We start from the raw sequence: 23,949 nt of genomic DNA on the forward strand, positions 1-23,949 counted from the left end.
GCAGGAATAATGTTATAAAGCAGAAGGAGCAGAATAATATATACCATAGTGTTGTGGGAAAAGCTTCAGGAGAACTTGTAATACATTGATCTAAACCTCAACTCATTTTAGGTTTAGCAGTCCAATGGGCGGTCCTTCTTAGATGAATGAGTTATTGTTATATTTAAACTCAATTACTGATTAGGACCGCCCACTAGACTCTCCATCCCAGAAAGAGCAGATGAATGTATTCCAAGTTCTACTGACCCTTTTTCTACAAAACTAGGTATTAATGTGCTCGGCTCTCCCTGCTCTTTCACCTGTTAGCTGGGACAAATGTGTCAGGTTCCCTTTAAGTCTGCTGTACATGAGGTTATCAGGCAGCCAGGATGGACAGGCGTGCCGAGACGTCTTGCGCAATCAGAGCAGGAATTCTGTTTTCCTTGCACAATTTCCCTTTTGCTTTTCAGGGCTGGGATTATGAGTATTACCCTCACCTCCCCGAGGCTGTGTGTCAGTATTAACCCCACGTTATCAGCTCATTTATCAATTCCAAGGAAAACTAAGGCCGTTCTATGGCCGGCCTCTTACATTCCACATTTTCTACAGTAGTGTTAAGGCCTTTGGTTTATATTTGTTTTGCTGTTAAAAAAATCCTCATGCGGGTTTAGGCAGAAAAGTCGCTCGGCACGTTTTCCAGAGCAGTGTCTCAGAGACCATTCATTTCCTGTATTTTAATAGCTGTGACATTTACCCAGAGCAGGAAATTACAATAGGAGAGAGGTACAATCCAGTGTGCCTAGGGTGTGGCAAGCCAGGGCTTTTCCTTTCTTCTTTTTTCTTCTCCCTCTCTCACATGAACATCATAAAACAAACGACAACACATATAAAACATGACAAAGTAAAAAAAAAAAATAGGTAGATGTGTTATCTGCCAATATAACATGATTTTCAATAAACTTTATTCATGGTGGAAATGGAGACATTGGACGGTTGAGGCCCCTTCACCCCATTTACTCGTATTATATGGAGGAGAACATTCCTAGTGTCACACATAATTTGTTATGTAAAACAGACGTAGGTTCCTTCCTCAGGAAGTCTTAGGTCTACGTATCCCACCCAGTATGTTGAATTTACATGTTATTGGTCCCGGCTGAAATAATCTGACATGACATTCTTCAGTCTTCTGCACCAATGAAGTTTATAAGTTGAGTTAAAAAGTAATGGCCTGGGGTGACGTGCAGCTTCTTATAATATGGGTGTGTATATGTGTGTACAGGTGTGTGACACACAAGTCTATGGGAGGAAACAACACACAGGCTCCATGTTGTTACCCTCAGGTCATTTCGCTGTCACGTTGTTTCTGTAGTATTTGTTTTTTTTGGTGATAAAGTGAGACCTTGGGTGGTCCCTGGGAAACAAACAAAGGTTTACTGCTCCTTGAACAAACCTGGTTAGAATGCTTCCCTAACAAGTTGATTATGAGGAGTTCTGTTGCTGAGTAATCATTCAGGGCTTCAAAAAAAAGTAATTAATTTTCCAGCAGCGCCTCCAGAGGACAAATAAAGCATTACACAAATTTTAAATATCAAACTGATAGGATTGTAGTAGTATCAGGTCCTCCAGTGCAAGGCATGCTCTACGTGAATGCATCATTGCGACAGATAAAGTCATAGCATTACCCTGATTCTTACCACAATTTCAAAGGTTTACATGGAAGAAAAAGGTGTAAGGGAGGTTAGGTCCTCTTCACATTACATTGGTGAAGTACACTTGACATGTATGAAAAAATGTGACCGTGGGCTCCATTCACCCAACGGAGACCAATAAAGTGCCCTTTTGGCCTTTGCTGGACTAGTATGCTATTCCATACAAAGGTATACAGTATAAAGTGTACTTTTATCTTGTAGTGGAAATCTATGGGCAATGTACCTCGTTGCACACCATAAAATGGTATACGTTTTAAGCTTCGGTCAAAGGTATACATGATGAACTTTTCCCAGCTATTATCATGATGAGACTAGGGCCTTACTAAAAGTGGTCATACATCTTTACTAGTTGTTGGCCAATATTTAATCTTCCCCATTCCCCCATACACAGTATTGAAATGCAACATGCCTTGAGTCAGAGGCTCCTACACACATTTCACTGTTGGTCGGTCCCTCAGAAATTTGTGTATTTGACTTTTTCTGTGTATGGGGTCTGAAAGTGATTTAAACTATGTAAATTTTCAGGCCTAAAGCTGGCAAAACTTGAATAGCTGTCAGCAAAAAGGTTTATATGAGCAACAGATATCTCATCCAGTTTCCCCATACGCAGACAGAGGAGAGGTAAGGCTCTATAACATGGGCCGATGCTTAGGAGCAAGCGAGCACCAACCTGTCAGATCAGCACTTGCTTGCTTGCTTCCGACTTGCTGTCGGTGCGATCACTTGCGCCGACAGCAAGCGGGTAAGAGTGGGGGAGCCACGAGGAGGTGCTCCCTGGACGATCTTTAGATTGTCCGAGTGGCCCATAGAAGATAACAGCAGTCTGCTGCCGCTGCTCCTATTGCGCGGTGTGATGTCGCGCATGTCGGCTGATCTTTGCCTTTTAACAGAAGCTATTACACCAAGTGATTATCGTCCGAATACGGCCAATAATAGCTTGGAGTAATAGGGCCTGTAAGCCACTACCAGACAGCTCTGCTGCTGACGTATCTTTCTGAGAAAAAAAAAAAAGAGTTGGCCAGTTGGAATCCAACATGCCCAACCCATCTCTCCATACACTTTAGACTACTGTAGTCTTCAGCCAACTTTTGACTGAAGTGTATGAGGTCCCTCATAGAAATGAGGGCATTGGAGGGCACTGGAGCTCCATATCAATGGTACTGTAAGCACAAGTATGTCAACCAAAGTCGTATTGCTTCTTTGGGTGGACATTAACCAGTATGGCTTCTTTGGTTAGACATTAACCAGTATGGCTTCTTTGGTTGGACATTAACCAGTACCACATTTGGTTTCCAGAGGACATAAGAGGTGTCATAAATATCTCTGCCACTTATCTCCACCCATTCTGAATGCCTATGGTTAGAATTTGGGAGTCATTCAGGGGGCACTATAGCATTTGTTTGGCTTTACTAAAGCATGATATAGACAGGGTTCCCTTGAACTTATCATACAGGTGCCTTATTGTCTGAACAGCGCAGCCACACATTGTGATAATATCGCGTCCTGTTACACGGACAGACGTCTGGCTGGCTGCGTTGTGTGCAGCCCATACATAATACATACAGCATAAAACTATAAGGACAAGCTCATAATTCACCCTCCAGCTGCTGAGAAAATAAACTGGAAGTGAAATCTGCTTATTGAAATATAATGTGAGGACCCCGCTGGGACGATATACGAGAGCGCGATCCAAGAAACTGCCTCACGTATGTTTATAGTGAGATAATGACGCTTATTGTGACCGGACCACGGTCTGGAAATCGAATGTGTCTCTAGTTAAAGGGATGGTGATCCTGTTATATCTTATTTCCTCTTTTATGGATATGTAATGCAAACATGACGCCGCCGCCGCCATCCAAAATATTATCACGGAGAGCGGCTTCTGTAATATCGATTGAAAGTTCAAGTTCAATCCTATTGTTTTATAGGTTTGAAAAACATCAGATATTACAACAATGTTCTCCAAGCCGTGGCTCTCTAACGGCGACTTTCCTTATGAAGGCGCTCCGAGCATGATGGTGGTTGTAGTTTTGTAGCAGCTGGATAGCCATGGGTTGGGGAACACCACATTGTGATGTTGAAATAACTTTTTAATTTGAAGGTTTGGGATTTCGACATTGGGCAGCAGGAGTGGGAATGGTGCCAGGGTACAGTACATTGACAAGTATACAATGCCGTAGTCATGTGGGGTTTGATCCTTCTTGCAGTCGTCACATGAAAGGTTAACGTGAAGTCTTTATCATCTCATGATGTTGTTGGGGCTGGGGTTATCGGGGCCATGTACACAGGTGACAGGACTGTCTCTTCTCATCACGAGTCCTATTGTTCTGCATAAAACAAATCTCCATAAATAAACCGTGTAAAGACGAAACAATAGACACATTCAGGGCCGAGGCCTCCTGTTTATCATCACAGCCAGGCAAAAGATCTTTTCAGCTCCTTTATGTCACTGCTGGAGGAGAAAACGTGTTGTCCGCAAAAACCTAATAAGAAAAGACGCGAGCGGCCGCTCCCTGTTCTGTCGGAGGAAAGCTGGATGTCCTGAATTCCCTGGGCACTAACTCAGTCCAGCACTGAGGTACAGATGGAAAAACGTTGACTTGGCGCTCCCGCTGCCAGCTCTGTCCTGCGATTGTATGTACAGTACAGAGAGGAGGAACCCCAGCCAAGAAGAAGCAGGGGACGAAACAGAAAAATGGATATCACTATAGTCCAATAAGTTTACTGTTTGTGATACCGTCTGCTGTGCCTCAATGTATCTAAGCTCTTTTGATGCTACTCACTTGATCACTATATCTAATATACTATATATTGTGTGATATAGTGCTGCTATATCTAAGCTTATCAAGTGACTGAGCCCTGCATCTAAAGGCCCCCATACACTTTAGATATGTGTCAGCCAGATTACCAGTTTCCGTGGGACTGGCCAACCATCTAATATATGTACGGAACCCTCCAACAGCAGAAGGATAGGGCATAGCAAGTTCAAACTGGCCAACCCTTTGTCCTTTTCAAGCATATGTGTTTGTGGCATTGGGATATTCTAGTTCATCTGACATCTACCATAAAGGGAACCTGTCATGTTGAATGTGGTTTTGATCTTTTTTTATCATTACGTTACAGAGCAGCAGGATATTTTATATATATATATATATATATATATATATATATATATATATATATATATATATATATATAGCATTGTAGAAAAAAGATTTGGGTATCATTTATATTTTATTAGATCTCAGCTCTTTCTGTGCTTAAGTGTCCAGTGGGCGGTCCTACTCACTGAGTATGAGTTCCCACTGTATTCCAGAGCACAGACAGAGCAGAAATCTAATGAATTAAATATAAATTTTTCCACATCGCTATATATAGATCTATAACATACTGCCTACAGATAGGATTGCATGTGACATATTCCCTTAAAGGGTTTTGCCCAAGATAAATTTCATTAAACTTTATCGTCTTCACCTGGCCTATAGAGTTGAATGGAACTGCAGTAATGTCTGACCATTATTCCATTCCACCAGGAGGGACAAGGGATTAAAGGTCTTGTGATCAGTAGAAGAGCAACCAGACAGACATGCATGGATCAGACATTCATCCTTTATCCTCCATAGAAGGAATGAGTGCCTGTCATGTCTAATATCTAACTACAATAATACAATTTTTTTTGTTTATCTGACAACTAAATAGAGTTAGGCCTGCTCTGTATGTTTGGGCCTGCCATGTTGTGTACCATATCCTTATATTACTGAGGATTACCCTAATCACGTAATGGGAGGATAACACCTCTGGCAGCACAGCGCACCTTGATCACTAAGCCCCTTTCATAGTCGCCAAGATGCCCCTGGGTGAAAATCATTATTATTCCCAACAATGGGAACGCATCCGACTGATGTCTGTGGGTGTGTAGCTCATGTCTGCTTCATCCTGGCTTGTAATCCCAATGACTCCGGGGGACACAAGCCGCGGCCTCTATGTCTGCTGCCGGTAAAATCTTTTATCTGACGGTTCTTATGTTTAATAGAGCCATTAACAGTGTCATTTATTTTTTTACAGGATAATAAATATAATTCTCTTATTAGATCTTGGCTCAGGTAACATTTCAAACAAGGCGGCTGAAAATTCAAGCTATAAAATATTATGTGACTTGTACCGCAGATATGAGCTGCCCCATATGGTTCCCCCCCTTACCGCCGCTCTGCCCCCTTTCCCCACTTGGTTCTATTTCGCGAAAAGCTAAGAGGATAGAGGACTTCGTTATAAGATAGATTTTTAGTAAAAATGCCTAGGTATACATTGTGTGGGATGAGATGTATTAGGAAGCAAGTAAGAAGTCAGTTCTTGAAGTCGATTAGTTAAAGGAGGTAAAATGGGCAAGTCTTGTATGATCGACAAGAGTCAAATAGTGACGTACAGTATAGACTACTGGCTCAGGTCATTCCCAGAACAGTAGGTAATGTGGAGGGTTCCTGGTGGGTAATGGTTTATACCTACCAGAACTGCTCCAAGGCAGGACAATTGTAGAACCGGCAGCAGTGTCATGAGCACCCAAGACTTATCGATATGTGTTAATAGGAAAGGCTAGCCCAACAGGTGTCAGACAAGTGTGTGTGTGCACATCGCTTACCTGATGAAGAGATGGCAAAGGGGGGAACTAAAGAAAGATGACAAACTATCAAAGGAGAAGTGATGCGTCAGACAATTTTCTGCTGTGGATGTTATTGTGAGATGCACCACTAAGCAAAATATTGTACAGGCCAAGTCCACTACTTTACAGCAGCGGGAACATGATAAGTAGATCAAGGTGGTGACTTATCCTCCAAATTGATCATTGGAGATGAGCGAACCTGGACCATGCTCGAGTTCATCCGAACCCAATCGTTCGGCATTTGATTAGCGGTGGCTGCCGAAGTTGGATAAAGCCCTAAGGCTATGTGGAAATCATGGATATAGTCATTGGCTGTATCCATGTTTTCCAGACAACCTTAGAGCTTTATCCAACTTCAGCAGCCCCCGCTAATCAAATACCGAACGTTCGGGTTTGGATGAACTCGAGCATGCTCCAGGTTCGCTCATCTCTATTGATCATCTATAAAATATGTTGGAAAACAAGTCTGTTCCACTGAGGCCGCACCTCACAATTTACAGCATGTGCTGCTAACATCTTGGTGCCAGATACCACAGGACACCATCAGAGCTCTTGTTTAGTCCAGGCCTCCACATTATACCGTGAGAAAGACATATACAATATTAAGTAGCGGGTTGTAGTATTATTACTATAGCTTGTTTCTTACAGGATGTATGTTAGTGCCTGGCGGCTCCTATGTTTGGTGAAGAACTCCCTGACCTCAGAAGTCACAAGCAGGGGATCTTTCTTTCTCATGGCTTGGCTGTAGGAATCATATTAAAAAAATCATTAGAGAGGTGAAATGTTGGGAGATTAGTGGGGATCTTGTCTGTCACCACTTTCACGTTGGCTGTGCGCCTTGAAGATCAGACGGGACATGTTCTGAACGGTGGGGTGACCTCATATGTCTCTCGCACCCTCGCTCATCATCTAATGCAAATATCACAGGCTGAGCTTATTGTGTTATTCGTTCCATACAGGGTCGGCTGTGAGGCGAGGGCGGCTGTTTGCTGTACTTGTTAGAATGCTTTTCTATTATGTTCACACAATGGATTCCAAGCGGAGAACATTGGGTATTGTCTGCCAAACAATTATAAAATAAAGCATCCTTAATAGGGTACAAGATGAGGCTGAAGTCAGGAACACCTTCAAAATTCAATTTAGTTTATGATCACGTAAAAAATTAGAATATGTGATAATTTAGCAATCGATTGAGTCCTGGTTAAATGAATTTTACACATTACATTCTTTTGGTAGCGGTTTATCTCCGCAATCCTTTTCCTTGCCCAACAATAAGGGTATGATCACACTACAGAATACATAACTTCCAGAGGATTCCATCGCTCGCAAACCCCCACTGCTGCTCCCGCTTGAAGATCCAGTGGTCCCATAGGCTCCATTCTATGTGCAGGCAGATTTCGCCATCCGCCCAAAGAATTGTCATGTCAATTCTTTGGACAGACAGCGGAATCTGCCTGCACATAGAACAGAGCCTATAGGACCGGCAGAACTTCTAACGGAAGCACATATAGAATCCGCTGGAAGTTATCTGCTCAGATTCCGTAGTGTGCACATGCCTTTACCACTGGGGAAAGTTGGGACATCCCCATAAACATAAAATAGCTGTCCAGTCTTTCAGCCGATTATTCTAATACGTAAGGTCAGTCTTTACCTGGCATTACTAGGATTCAAATATTCTGCATTGTTGGAGAATGATAGAAAAGTAGTTAGCTTTAGTCACAGTAGAGCACCCTCAGTGGATGATAGGTGTTGTAGTAGGTCCTACTAACTGTAACATCAGATATGGAGCTATAGTCCCTCTGTACATTGTTTTCACAATAGAGCACCTGGAGGCTAATGGAATTACTGACTATACATTGTCATACCTGCAGGTAAGGGAGGACACAGCAGATGATAATCTGACAAAGGGAAATAGAGGTAATTTCCACTGCTGAACATGCCCGGGATGGGTGCCCTGTCCCCCCCAGGGGGAGGATTTATGGATGAATTAACTGTTCCACACACCCCTCCTAATGATTATACCTTCCCATGCCTGGGCACCCACTGGCACACTAAGTCTTTTAGGCTGGGTATGGCTCTAATTGCTTCATTCTGAATGTGGCCAAATGTGCATATATTCTAAATGGAGTTCGAGGTTTTAAGGGCCCTTTACTCGGGCCAGTTGTAAATTGATTTACGTTCAAAGGAATGTTAGTTCCCAATAATCATTACATGTAAAAGGGCAAGCAAAGAGCTGACTTACAAGAAAGTGGGATGTACGTCCAACATTGATGAAATTAAAGGGTCCATCGATCATTCTTGAGGTGCTCCCTGGACGATGATTGACTTGTATATAGGCTCCCTACACAAGCAGACACAGGTCTGTCCTACTAAAAGGGGCCTAAGTAGCTGGAAGACATCTCTGGTAGCAGCTTATTTGCATTAAATTCTATTGCTGGATCCTTCACCTCCCCTGACATCTGTTGAAAAATCGATAGGCCCCGATACTCATTAGATATTTGTCTGATTCTGCTGAAATCTGCGAGTTTCACCACTGTTAGCCTAATGTGTATGACCAGGTTTATTAGAGTCTAGAATGGAAATTTGACTTTGTGGCAGTATGTCTTGCATTTCTGAATTGCTGTATAATTAAAGGCCGTCTTACACGACCCAAGCCACGTTGTAAACAAATACCAAGCTAGTAGATCAGAATTTGTTTTCAGAGTCTATTACATCGATTAATGATCATTTGGTCAGGGCAACTGTTAAATCAGTCGTACAACCCTTTGCTATAATCGGCAGTCAGCTGCACGTTTCCTATTGCATGGTAAGATGTGCGGCCAACAGTAGATTATTTTTGATGTGTCAGAATAGAGTGATCAGTTGACGAGGGAGCTTATGGTGCGTTTACACAGGCAGATTTATCTGACAGATTTTTGAAGCCAAAATCTGTCAGATAAATCTGCCTGTGTAAACGCACCCTTAGGGCCCTATTACACGGAGCGATAATCGGCCCTATCCAGCCGATTATCACACCGTGTAATAAACACAACGATCAGTCAATGACAACGATCATCGGCTAATCGTAAATATTGGTTTGGACTCTATACATTACCTATCCATGCTGCAGGGCTCCTCTTCCTCTGAGCTTCTCCCCTGGTCCCACGCTGCAGCTCCAGAGCGGCCTGTCTCAGCTGACAGGCCGCTCAGCCAATCATTGGTCAGGACCGCTGAGAAGTAGACCGTAAGAGGAACCCTGGACCATGGATAGGTAATGTATAGAGTTTAAGCAAGGGCTGCAAGGAAATCAGTAACGATGTCCATGCAGGCCTTGTTAAACGATTATCGGGGCGTGTAATAGGCCCAGTAAATGAGCGCCGATCTAGCAGGTCGGCACTCATTTACAGTTATTATCGGGCCCGCATTGGCCCATGTAATAGGACCCTTAGACTTGGCGATATCTGCCAGATTTGACAGATAATAGTGCCTTTAGTGTCCTCCCACTGAGTAGCCTGGAGACATTTGGGTGAAAACTCTTGTAGGAGATGTCATGTGGACCATGATGGAGATGAATTTACAGACTTACTAAATATAGACTATTTATATTTCAGGCGGTCATATAAAAGCCCATTCTGACAGGACCATCACCCCAACCATTCCCAAATATGACAAGACTGAATGGGAAGTGGGGGCTGGAATTTCTCGAAATGCAAAGAAAATACTCTCAAATTTGGACACAAGAATCTCTCAATAGGAGTATCATCTTGCTAATGGGATTGGTGAGAGGAGCCGATGGGCCCCTCGCCAGCGAGACACTGAATGTGTGGGAGGATTAGGAAGGATTAGGACCTGCGAGGAGCTGAACATCCGTGGGGATCCCAGGGCAGTGAGGGAGGTTATATAACATAGAAGCATCAGACATTCCCTATTACAAACAATATACCACTACATAACTAAAAAATTTAAACTTTTATAGAGAAAAAAAAAAGTACCCTGTTTTCGTAGGAACAGATATGTTAATATAGAGCCTCTCTGATATATCTGTTGTTGTTCTAAGTAAACTTTGCTTGTCAGCTCTTGAGGTCAGGGACATTTTACTGCAGACATACAGCTCCAGGGGGTGGAAACAGGAAGACCCTGGAGGAGCTACAAAAACAGGAAAAACATACATAATGTACTCCATGTAGACATTGCCCGGACTGAAACCTGTGGCCCATGGGGGTTACATGCATTTGTCGTATCATCCCACAATTTAGTGCTCTTAATATGACAGGAACCTATAGCTGCCCATCCAGATCTAACTGGTTCATGAGTGCAGTGTCAGAACTAAAAACCAACTCAATATTTGTATAGATTGAGAGACTGTGCAAAAAGCTGAATTGGAAAATACCCTCAGGACTCGCCCCACTCAGTCAACATAGAGATTCAGGGAATTCTGGCTGGATGGACTCCTTCCAGCAATGTGGTTCAAGCTAAGATAATAGCCTGGAATCCATGCAATATAGATTCTTCTTTATTGTAACCAAACAATACAATAGAGTCATCAACGAAAGTCCATGAACGTAAGGGCCCTGTTACACAGGACCATTATCGTGCGAAAAATCGTTATAGCGTTCGAATTAAAACGATAATCTTCTGTGTAATTGCAGGCAACAATCGAAAAATCGTTCGTATGTCGTTGATCGTTGATTTAGATCTCAACCTAAAATTATCGTTAATCGCTCGCTGTAATTCCACATTCATTGGCTCAAGTTCCGCATTTTTCCACTAATCATTCAGTGTAATTACACATTTTAATTTTTTTGCTAGGACCAGAAGGAATAAATTATCATAGTACCGATTGTAACTAAAGACCATCTTTCTGTGTAATATGGTGAACGATTTCAGGTTAACGATAAACAATCTCGTTTGCGATTCGACCCAAAGAGTCGAAACATCCCTTGTTCCGTACTATGTGGTTGCAATAAAGACGTTATGTTACCTGGACACTGGACAAGTTTCTTAGTTTTTGCAAATAGCTGGGTGACCTCCTCTGTAAGTGCTACAATGGTTTTTAGGAAAATGTGGTAAATGTATTAGTGATGCGTAACAGAGGCGCCTGTGGGGTAAAGGCATGAACAATAGTCTTTATGTTTCCCATTTGCCTTGTGTAGTTTTGATATTGGGTGCAGTGATGAACTCCTGAAGTGTCTTATTTTTCTATGATAATCTCACTGTCACCACTGCCGTTGGCAGATCACCCGTCAAGCGCGCGCGCGGGGAGGTTAGAATAATACCATTTATGTGCACAAATTCCGCTCTGTGCCAGAGTTTCTCCCAAAAAAGGAATTATTGTGCGGTGCCCATTCTGTGCCAGGCCTTCATTTGTGGGATTTGCGGCACATTCCAGCGCTAAGCCGCCATGTCGTACACAGTTTATATGATGTAATGAGGCAAGATTGATGTCGTAGAGTTATTTCTTGCTTTTTCTCCATTAACATCCAAAGAGGATGCTGAATGCAACTTTTTATGTGACTGGTCTGAAAGGAGAAGTAAAGGACTGTGTTTGCATACTTGTCCAGCATACTATATAGACTTCCAACGCTCTCCTGGCAAGTGACGGGGCATAAATGACCTCTGCCCGGGAGACCACAACAATGGTGGCTTGACAAAGAAACAGGAAGTTGCTGATTGAACACCTATATATAACTTCCTGTGCTAAAGTTCTCCCAAGATCCCCCGCAAAATGGCTACAATGGTGGTTAAGGCTGTGGGATTGGGGCCCTTTGCGTAAAAATTGGGCCTTGACAATATGGAACGACAGAGAACTAGGCAGTTTTACCAGGCTAAGTCTCATCTAGAGAATCTCTCTATTAATAGTAAATGGATGTCTCTACAGGGAAATCCTGTATAAAGTGCATTCATTCCCAGAGACGTCACAGCTGGAGTAGGAGCCATTCCATCACAATGGTTTTGCCTGTAAAAGGGGCCCCAGAGAACCCGCTGCGACTAAAACACTGACCGCGGCTGAGCAGACCGCGCTGTCATTACTCATATGCCACCATGTGATAGGGAGTGTGTGGGAGTATTCAAAGAACTTTCCCTGGGAAATCTGAATGGATACTAGTATTGGATACTCCATTACAGCTCCCAAAAGAGTTGACCCACCCCCCCCCCCCCCCCCCCATCCAAGACCCCTGGCACTTTTAGAGGGGTCAACGCATGTCCAAATTCTCTGTTTAAGGAACCTCCATCCATCCAGCAGGTTTGAATGCTGGATCCTTCATGCGGGCCCTCATGTGCATTGTCATTCATACATCCTCTGTTTACACAGGGTGATGTGTGACCAATGACTTAACTCTGTACAAATGATCTGATAGGGGGACGAGCGGTTTCTGGTTCATTGGATGATCGTGCCCCATAGCTATCGGGAGCCAACGTTCCTACGAATGTTCATCCTGCTGATATTTGGCCCGTGTAAAGGACCCTTTAGTTTTGGTTCATCCCCGCTTCCCATATTGCTATAATGCTAGTCAATTGATTTCCTGGATTTAAATGACAACCAATTTGGTTACCATTTATTCCCCCATAATAGTTGTCGCTCTTCTCCAGAATACAATATTAACAGAAAATTTTAACAAGACTTTTCCATGGTTACTGAAAAGTAAAATCTACCTAACCCTACACTAGAAGGAATGTGTTACTTTCTGGTACTGCTGGGTAAGCACCAACATGACCGCCATCACTACTGCCATTGGGGATACCACTCAGCTTTCTTAGGATTGGTTATAATAAAGCCAGATTTGCATACATATCAGCAATGTGACAAAAGACTTGAAAATTTTTTATGTAAAGATACAATTCAGCATAAACCTGTGGGAGGCGAGTGGTTCCGTCACTCAGTTTGGTCACATTGGCTTGTACGTTCTTCCTTCACAAAGGATGCTTTTTCTTTCTATTGTGGTCTGACGACTTGGAGGAGCGGCATCTGCCACTGTTGCTTTTGCTCCTCTTTGTCTGTGCTGTTACTTTTCTCTTTTGTGGGTGTTGTGGTATTTGCTTTGTGTGCTGTTTATGTTTGTAGCTATGGTGATGACCAGACCAGTTGTGGGTTTCGCTGTTCTCGCGGATGTGTCTCGGCTGAGTTGTCATAGTAACGGAGAAGCGGGAAAATGTGCATTGGTTTTCGTTGTGTCCTCTTCCACCACTGAGGCACTTGTTCCATTGAATAGATGGCCTCCATCCTCTTTGCTTCTCTCCACACAATGGCTGCACTGTCTACTGTGCTCCTTCCTCTGATGTATCTAGATGCCCGGAATAACCAGCCTGTATTCTTATTAGTCCAAGCTGCAGTGTAAAGTATATGGGACGTTGGTGGGAACCTCTGACATCATCGGAAATTATAAAAGGGTGGAGTTTTAGGATACAAGTGGACATTTTACATATTTGGGGGGAGGGGGGGTGGTTGATCATTATACCCCTGGCGTATACCATGAAAAAGGTGCAGTTTCGCCCCTTTTCCGTGGCATACCCCATTCGTATCCTTCGCTCGCCAGAAGGGCGGGTGGGGGGACATAAAGGCAGGGGGAGGCATGGCATCCTCCCGCACCTGACTTATGAAGGTTTAGAATTAGTATAAACAAAAAAAAAAATCTACACCTGCTTTAGAGCAGGCGTAGAATTTTGTGCAATGCCTGTGCCTCTTAGTAAATCTAGCTGGGGAAAAGGGGTCAGGGCTTTATTTAAGACTGGCGTACTCATATGCCAGTCTTGATAAACGTCCCCTATTGAATTCTATGAGTATTAACAAGGGATGAGGTTTGTTTCTGGGACATTTCAGGGGGCTTCCTGGAGTGATATATATTTCCCAATTTTGCCTTTTCAAATATTAACTCCTATGTATTAAGAAGGTACAAATGGACTTTCCCTTTAAATTTTCCTTATGCAGAACTGCAGATATAGGAACCCCTCTCTCTCTCTGTCCTCCGTATCTTCGTCATGTGCATTAATTAACTATGATGCCCTCGGTCCCTCTTGCTGTCCTGGCCCTTGTACAAGTCATAATTCATAAAACTGGTAACTTTATCCTCCTATCTTGAGAATTCCCAGACTTCCTGCGCCTCAGCTCTGCCAAGTATCTGCTCTGTACCCAAGACGACGAGAAATACTTGCTGAAAATGTCTCTCTCTCTGCACCTCTTCCTCCGGCTTTATTGAGGAATGAAACGTCTTATTGTATATGGGGGTCAAGGAGGAGGCAATGAATTTTTTTTTTTCATGAAGTTGGAAAATCTTCTTAAATACAAGTCCTTGAGCCGTTCTCTATTGTCAAGTAGTTAAGGACTGTATTGAGTTACTTCTAGGTATCTGCTTTCTTGGAAAGCTGGGTGTTCACCAATATGGCTGGTGTTACTCAGCTTTCCTTGACTCCTAAATCTTCTGGTTATATGGAACTCTGTGACCATCCCAGTTGTATTAGTGGTCACTCAGCTTTCCTAGACACTGATGTTTTTTTTTTTTGTGATATAAAGCGAACCCATGACTGTGTCTGGACAGTAGAAACCCGCCATCTGTTTGGTAATTTGGGGCTAAGTGGTTTAAGCTGATATTAAATATGGAACAAATGTGGATCTTGAAGTTTCTCCAGAATCAAGTTTCCTGATAAACAAGATGATTGTGTCCAGATCCGACGGCTCCAGTCACATGCTCTGCCGTGGTCTATGTATAATGGAGGCTGAGTAGGGACTAATTCTGCCCGCAAGACCTAGGGCAAAATGCTGTTTAATGGCATCAAATCAGGTTACCTGTTTCTGTAATCATTTATCCCTATGACAACACTTCCTATCTGGGCTCTGGCCTTATATAGTAGCACTGAGTGGATCTAAATCGTCATCAATGTCTATATCCTGAATTGACTAGTAAGGTGTGTGTGTGTTTGAAGACATTGATGTGGGTGACTATTTGGCTCTATGATATTCCTATGACAAGGCCAGGGAACAGAAAGTGTTGTCATGGGGACACATGCGTCAACACTATAACTTTAAGTACAGATAACATGACAAGGTAGTAATCTACATCTCTTAACATTTACAGCATCTTAGGGATTATCATTCTCTAGTTAGCCCCGGTGTGGGGATGGATACCACATGTGAACCACAGCTTTGCTTGTATATCGCTGTCAAGATGATGATGACAATAACAAGAAGTGGGATCTGCTTCATATAATAACACGTTGGCCCACAGTACACGCTTCACATCCTCTTACTACACAGATCAGCCTCACCACTTCCTCTACATGTTAACTCTTTACCCTGCTCCATCCACTGTGTAGTGGCACCTCTGGGTTACCCCAGTTCAGCTACTATTGAAGTGAATGAGGGCTGACCTGTAGCAACCCAATGCCAACACTACACAATGAATGGCAAAGGCTTCCAAACCTCTTAAAGGGGTACTCCAGTGAAAATCTAATTTTTCTTTCAAATCAACTGGTTTCAGAAAGTTATATAGGTTTGTAATTTATTTCTATTTATCTTCAGTCTTCCAATACTTATGAGCTTCTGTATGTCCTGCAGGAAGTGGTGTATTCATTCCAGTGTGACACAGTGCTCTCTGCTGCCACCTCCATATCCAGGAACTATCTAGAGCAGTAGCAAATCCCCATAGAAATCCTCTCCCGATCTGGACAGTTCCTGACATGGACAGAGGTGGCAGCAGAGAGCACTGTGTCAGACTGGAGAGAACACACCACTTCCTTCAGGACATACAGCAGCTGATAAATACTGGAAAACAACATTTTTAAATAGAAGTAAATTACAAATCTATATAACTTTCTGAAACCATGTGATTTGAAATTTTTCTCCCCCCAGAATACCCCTTTAAGGGTGCCTTCACACGTACTAGATCTGGATTCGCAGCAAGATCCGCTGCGGATCCAGTCCCATTCATCCCTATAGAGCACATTCTCGCAGCGTGATTGACATCCGGCTGGGAGTATGATGCTTTAACCCCCTGCCGCCCGCAGCCCGCCGCCAAGAGCATACATTACCTGCTTGACGAGGCAGCTGTGTGTGAGGCTCCCGGCTCTGGTCCTGCTCAGCCAATCAGTGCATGGCAGCACTGATTGGCTGAGCGGGACCAGAGCCAGGAGCCTTGACATTGCAGTTTTTATGAACAGTTTGATGGGGTTCTGGGTGTCTCCCTCATGTCAATCAATGATTGATGGCTTATCCTTGGGACAAACCATTAATCTTAAGCCTAGAAAACCCCTTCAAGCTGGCCATGCATCTTAGATAGAGGTCAGGTGACCACTTGTTTGGCTGACAGCTATCCTTCCCGACTCCCCCATGTACGTTCTGCCAAACACGCTTCATCAGAGGGAAGGAAGCAGCCCCGGCTTCCCTCATCTAAGAATAGAATTGAAATCCATCTGCCTGATCTCTTCCCTGGCATTATCCATTGGGGAACAATTGTTTGGTCACCATACACATTGAATAGTTGTCTGGTTTGGTCAGCGATTTAACATGTCATGGCAGCTCACAATGTCAGGGCTATTATCAATGGGAAGAGTTCAATATAAAGTAAGGAAGGAAAAAGATCATACTCAAATAGTACAACAAGAATGGGCATCACCCATCACCCCTCTACCGTTTTCCACAATACGTTATCATTTTAAGGAAATAATAAATAATACCCCATTAGAAGCTGCTTCTCCCACATGGCAAATCTAAAGTACTTGGCCAGGCGTGCACTTGGAAGGGTGGAGCTCTATCCTCAGCTGTACTATGCTAAGGGTACAATTACACTGGGCGATAATCGGCCGATTATCGTTCCGTGTAATAAACACAACGTTCAGCCGATGATAATGATCATCGGCTGATCGTTGATATAGGTTTGGACCTATAATTGTCCAAAGTGCATACATTACATATCCATGGCCCAGGGCTCCTCCTGTGCTCTGCTTTTTCCAGACTCCCGTACGCTGCAGCTTCAGAGCAGCCTGTCTCAGCTGAGAGGCCGCAGGACCAGGGGAGAAGCAGAGCGCAGGAGGAGCCCGGGACCATGGACAGGTAATGTAAGCAGTTTAAGCAAGGGCCGCAAGGACATAGGTAACGATGTCCATGCAGCCCTTGTTAAACGATTATCCGGCCGTGTAGAAGGCCCAGTAAACGAGCACCGATCTAGCAGATTGGCGCTCGTTTACAGTTCGAGCCCCCATCTGGCTGTGTAATAGTACCCTTAGACAGTACTATAGAGTGTCATGCTCGCTACCGCTGAATGCAAATAACCCTTTGTAACTGACGCACAGTTAATAAGATAAATTTTGGCACTTGAGTAGGTATAACTGCACCCACTGGGGTGTTATTATATTTGTTAGAGTTCCCAAAAATGTACTATACCTTTTAGCTTCTCCCTTGTACAGCATATGTGTGTTGTAATACTAGAAATAATTTCAAATAAATTCCTGTAAATGGTCGTCAATCAGGTGAGCGGTCACGGCTGTACTATGGGAGGGGTGGGGTTGGCTCTGGCACTCTCTGCAGGCTCGCTGTGTGTTTTTCGGGCATGGCTATGTTTGCCATTCACAGACTCGATAGCCTTATTCACACCCAGATATAGGTACAGGGACATCAGGGTGGAGGCTCTGATTTGGGAGGTGATGTTATAATCTTTGGACAGTTTGTTTGCCAAGGTACGGATCCAGGGTTCCTGCTGCTGCTTGTAGTACCTGTATTTTTCACTCATATTAAAGGACACCTTAGTGCCACCTTGTCTGGTGAAGACACACCCTGTCTAGATGCCAATCTTTCGGTCCTGACTAAAAATCGGCTGCCAACCATGCATCGTTATGTGTAATAGCAATGCACAGTTGGCGGCTGATAATTGTGTAAAGAAATTAATAAAGTATATACATTACCTGTCCACGCACCCTGGTGTCTTCCTGGCTTCTGCCCATTCCCCACAGCCGCCAGTGGAACTTCTAAGCTGGCCTTTGAAGTGACAAGCTGCTTAGCCAATCACTGGCTGAGATGGGACCACCACGGCCAGTGATTGGCTGAGTGGTCTGTCACTTAAGAGCCCAGCTCAGAAGTTCCACCGGCGACTGTGGAAAGAAGGAGGAAGAACATCTGGAGCAGCAAGGTATGGATATACTTTATTATTTTACACTTTTAAAGGGGTACTCCGGTCCGGGGGTATTCTTCAGTTATGGCCGGGGATGGGGTGGTTATGGACGGCAAAGGTCACTTACTTACCCTGTTCCAGCACCGGGTCCTGGATCACTCCGCCGATACACCCCTCCTGCAGGACTTTGTAGGAGCTGCCTTGAGACGTCACGTCTCATGCGGCAGCTCACACCAGGAAGCCACCGCTGGACGGGTGTACCGGGCGGCGCGATTATGGACCCGGTGCTGGAACGGGGAAGGTAAGTGACCTCCGCCGTCCATAACCACCCCACCCCCGGCCATAGCAGGGGCCAGGGTTCCTCTTTTTAAAGCAAGGGCTGCACGGACATCGCTAACAATGGACCAGATGGACCAGCCGGATTCCGTCACGCGGCTCAGCTTGAAGTTTCGCCTGTTCCATAGGCTCCATTATGTTTGCAAGCAGGTTTCGCGTCATTCCAAATAATTGTCATGTCAGTTCTTTGGGTGGATGGTAATATCTGCCTGAGCATAGAATGGAGTCTATGGGACGGGTGGAACTTGGGCCGCGTGACAGAATCCGCTTGAAGTTCTCTGCTGATTTTCTGTAGTATGCACATACCCCAAGAGTTCAACTTTAGACATATAACCACCATTTAATACCATATTCCTGTTTTCATAGGTAATTATTGGTAATGTTGTGTAAATTTACTATGAATCTTTGAAAGATCTGGCATTCCCTGCTTCTTCAGGGTCTAAACAGAGCTTATTCTGGTGAGTTGCTTTCTGGGAAGTTCCACCTTACACCAGGCACTGCACACAGTCTTATAAGGGCGGGTTCAGACTACGGAATTTGCGCGGATAAAATCCGTCCGATTCCGTTGCCTATACTCGCTCACAGCCGCACGCCTCTCCGCCCGTGCCATAGACACCAATTTATGCATGGGCGGATAGTGGAATCGGCCGGCCCATAGAATGGTGTCTATGGAGCAGGCGGAAAGGCCGTGAGCACGTACGAGCAACGGAATCCGCCGGATTTTATCCGTGCGAATTCCGTAGTCTGAACCCGCCCTTATACAGGAGAAGCCAATACAATTACACTCCTAAAAGCTCAGTTAAGCTGTTAGAAGTGTGTCTGATCAAAATAGTCCTTTCTAATTATTGTTCAAAAACAAGTAGCAGAATTATAAATCCAGCTCTAAAGTATAATAAAAGCTGCAAGTAACATTAAAAAAAAAAATCACAAAGCGTCTTCCAGCAGAAAAGTGCGTGCAGCTCTGGAGTATAATACAGAATAAGTAATGTATGCACTTAGTGACCTCAGCAGGAGAACCTAGTGCCACTCTGGAGCATAATACAGGCTATAATTTGGGCAGTGAATGATAGTTGGCTACTGCCCCTTACTTTTAAGGTTGATGTTTCACATAAAATAGTGTAATCTTCTATACAGAGGTTGTTTATCTGTAATAAATCTTGTTGCCATTGCATCATCGCCGTAAGACTTGGGCAAGCGCGAACAGGCTGCGGTCTCGTTTCTTAGCAACTGCCTGGCTATCTCTTCTCCGCGGCAGAATCTTGGCTGGTTTCCGAACAAGTGGTGGAAAAATACTGTTGTGCAGGGACCTTGGTTCGTACATGACACTGTTTGCTCTACTGTTTAGATACAGGAGCTGGAATGTGTGAGAGCCGAGCCATTTGTAGAGAAAGGAAAACTTCTGCAGCTTCTCAGATCCTGAGGTAGTCACAGTCGTAGGCATCCGGCAAACTTACTTTCCAGTTACTTTCCTTAAAATATTAAAGCTGTTTTAAATGCCGACATCTATAATTTAAATTTATTGCCATCTTGTTACTCGCGCAGAACAGTGACCGTTCCTTGGCATAAGTTAGCGGATTACAGACTTTTATAAAGTCATCTGTAGTAAAACTTATCCCCCCGGAATACCTCTTTATCCCTTAAAGAGTACCTGCCATGAAAAATAAACAAAAAAAGTTTGTCATCACACTGCAAAGACCCACTGTGATCGGGAGGTATAGCCATGAGCACTTTAGGTCCTCCGCTGCCAATTCTGAGACAGACTTGTCTTAGTAGTGACAGTCTGCTCAGCCAATCACTGACAGAGGTGGGACAGCGCCACGGACAGTGATTGTCAAAACCAGGTGCAAAGAAAAATGTTTAACTAATCCATAATGGTCAGCAATGCCCAAAGGACTCCCAACAGCTGGAAACAGAAAAGAAGAAAAAATTCAAATATTTTCCAAAATATGCACAATTTACGCATTTCAAGGATTGATGCTTGAAACGCATAAATTGTGCATATTTTGATAAATATTTTACACTTTTTATCTGTTTCCAACTGTTGGGAGTCCTTTGGGCAGTGCTGACCATTATGGATTGGTCACACTTTTTCTTTGCACCTGGTTTTCCCATTTCTCTACGGGCTCCTACTAGGGAGTATCCTGTTCAAACTATCCTAGGTGGTCTGCAGCCCCTAACTCTCCACGGGAAATATCTGCATCTTGCCAGGTTAAAGACTTGATACCCACTTGGGTGATATGCATAAAGGCCAAGGGGCTTAAAGAAGAGCACCCCATCAGATCTCTGCCTATTAATCTGACTGGTTTTTATGGTATCATACGAGGCACTGCTGCCTGGCTTTTTTCCCCTCCCTCTCCTCTATCACGGCCAGTGATTGGCTAAGTAGGCTATCACAGACAAGATGAGTCCGTCTCGGGAGAATTCAGCAGGGGACCCAGAGATGCCGCAGGAAGACAAGAGGGGAGTGTACTTAGTACTTTAAAAAAAAGAAAAAAAAGGATCTTTAATATGTTTTATGCAAGTGCATGTTTTAAAAAACAGAGAACCTGCTGATATATCGCAGTAGCTGTGTCTCTCAGTAGTATATCGCCATTAGTTTCACCCCTCTCCTCCCCCCATTGTTTCTAAAATCGCTAAATGCTCTTATGCAAATTACTTGCATAAGAGCATTTACGGTGTTGCTTGGGGCTGGAGAGCATTGCCGCGCCCTGCCCAGCCCGTCCCCTCCTGTCCCGCCCACTAGGCATATTCATAACTGCATAGTGGGCTCTATACACGGCGGCTTCCCGCGCATGCGTGAATGCTCTTCTGAAAGTTATACAATGGGCGGAGCCTTGTGGGAGCCCTTTTATACGTAGATAACTAAATAGACTAGGATTATCTAGTTGACCACCCTCTCATAGGGATCTGTTTGCATTCATTTTGACAGCTGTCAGGGATAAGGCACAGGCTACCTCACTGATTTTTAGCCTCTAATAAATAGACTTTTTGTATTCTTATCTAGGAAAAACGATTTTGACCCGGTGGCGTGCAGGCAATCAGTGCCTTTTAATCTCTATGCCGCAAACTTGGAACCTATCCCCTGAATGATGTGATTGCTTTAGACTGTGTATTTATACAGGGCTCTGGCTCATTATAAGTAATTACAGTAATAGAGGAACGCTGAGTCAGGGGGTTATCAGGGGGGACTTTATATTCTTTTACTGAGCTTCTGCCAATTGAAACTGACCCTTCAGCTACAAAAATCGTAAAAAGCTGTAATAGAATCCCATTAATGGGCCCTGTATTATATTTTCTTACTGACCTCTTTGTATTGAAATACTCCATGGAATAATATACTGCCACTGAAAATTATAGCGGTGAAAGGCTGCATCCTGCAGGGTGTATGGCATGGCAGCACATGGAAAGTATCGAGGCCCCTGGACAGAAGGAACCCAGCTGAGGTTGGGCTCATCCACTTTCTGTACTAAAAGCTTGTAAAAGGGCTCCTTCTAGAGGCAATGTGATCATTTTCGGACCACAGAAGACAGATTTGAGCTCAGCAGCCCTCGTGTACAGTAGTAGCTCACCATTACGGCTTCCGTGTAACACAAACAGGAAACGGTAAGGGAGTTTCCTGTGGGTCGGTAATTTCCGGAACTCACAGGAGGTGAATAGTTCAGTTAACTATGGGTTATGTAAAATCCTATAAAGAGAATGTTTTATATGTTTTTTACAAGATAGGACATGTGACTTGCTGTGTTTTATTAGATATTCTTAACCATTTTCTAAAAGTAATTGTACCACCATTACAACCCTCTGCGATCTTCCCTATTCTTTAGATAGGGGATAGGTTTAAGTTGGACTATCACTATTAGATGCAAGTACACCCTTAGAGCCCTATTACACTGGACGATTATAGCGCGAAAAATCATTATATCGTTCGAATTTAAACGATAATCGTTCTGTGTAATTGCAGGCAACGATCAAAAAATTGTATGTTGTTGATCGTTGATTTAGATCTGAACCTAAAATTATTGTTAAACGTTTGCTGTAATTCCACATTCATTCGCTCAAGTTCCGCATTTGTTCACTAATCGTTCAGTGTAATTGCACATTGTTCGTTGTTTTGCTGGGATCAGAGGGAGTAAACGGTCATAGTAACGATCGCAATAACGATCGTAACTAACGACTATCGTCCTGTGTAATATGATGAATGATATCAGGTTACCAATAAACAATTTCGCTTGCGATCGTTAGTCGTTAAAAATCGATCCATGTAATAGTACCCTAAGACTAAAGTTGCCAGAACTACCTGCAATTGGCAGGTATAGCTAACTGTATAAATTGTTTGGGAGCCTCTGACATTATCTGTTGGACTTATTAGATTTTCAGTGCCCAATCATATTATTCTGGGAGGTATATGTATATACATGTGTATAGGGAAGAGACAACAGGTATTGGAAATGTATGGCGACCTTTAGCCAAAGGAAAGCTGCAGACAACCTGAGGTTTATTACCATCTGCTCATGCATTTGTTTATATAAAAATGATATCAATGCTAGCTCTTTATGGGTATATACTGAGCACATTAGAAATAAAAACCATATATTTTGTACTATTAAAGGGGTCATACAGGCTCACAAAAACATGACCACAGATGTAGCACCTCTCCTATCCATTGGGTCTGCAATTGCAGCTTAGTTCCATTGAAGTAAATCATAATACCACACAACCTGAGGCCAGGGGTGTCACTGTTTTTGCAAGAAAGTAGCTGTGTTTTTTCTAACGCTGGATAACCCCTTTAGACCAACAAAAGTTCTCATAAGCTCCTACCCTTTTTTTTTTTTAATATGCGTAAGTGTGTTCTGTTGCATCATATTCTTTAATCTCAGCAATTTACGTGAGAGTTTGTTTCATGTTCTTCATCTAGATTCCTCTTTCCTTCCTACAGAAACCCAAACCACCAACCACTAAAATGGCAAACAAAGGACCATCATATGGACTGAGCAGGGAAGTCCAGATGAAGATTGATCAGAAGTATGACCCAGACCTGGAGAACATCCTGGTGCAGTGGATAATTAACCAGTGCCCAGCTGAATGTGGACGTCCAGAAGAAGCAGGGAAGTCTGGTTTCCAAAAGTGGCTGAAGGACGGCACCGTGAGTACAATGCGCCAGAATGTTTTGATATGAAATCTTTGTAGACGTCGC

The 23,949-nt window shown here is 43.5% G+C and overlaps 1 protein-coding gene and 1 long non-coding RNA gene across 3 annotated transcripts in view; one reads left to right on the forward strand and one right to left on the reverse strand.

Moving 5' to 3' along the window:
* LOC138770762 (uncharacterized) overlaps positions 1-23,949 on the reverse strand; it is an 85,955-nt gene that overhangs the window by 45,883 nt on the left and 16,123 nt on the right. The window lies entirely within an intron of this gene.
* The window catches only part of TAGLN2 (transgelin 2), a 29,438-nt gene that overhangs the window by 2,166 nt on the left and 3,323 nt on the right, over positions 1-23,949 (forward strand). The window contains exon 2 of the mRNA XM_069949981.1: positions 23,692-23,898. Coding sequence (XP_069806082.1) covers positions 23,716-23,898 — 183 coding nt within the window. The 5' untranslated portion in view covers positions 23,692-23,715. The remainder of the gene's footprint in view (positions 1-23,691; positions 23,899-23,949) is intronic.

Source organism: Dendropsophus ebraccatus, chromosome 13 (genome assembly GCF_027789765.1).
Source record: "Dendropsophus ebraccatus isolate aDenEbr1 chromosome 13, aDenEbr1.pat, whole genome shotgun sequence".
NCBI classification, from domain to species: Eukaryota; Metazoa; Chordata; class Amphibia; order Anura; family Hylidae; genus Dendropsophus; species Dendropsophus ebraccatus.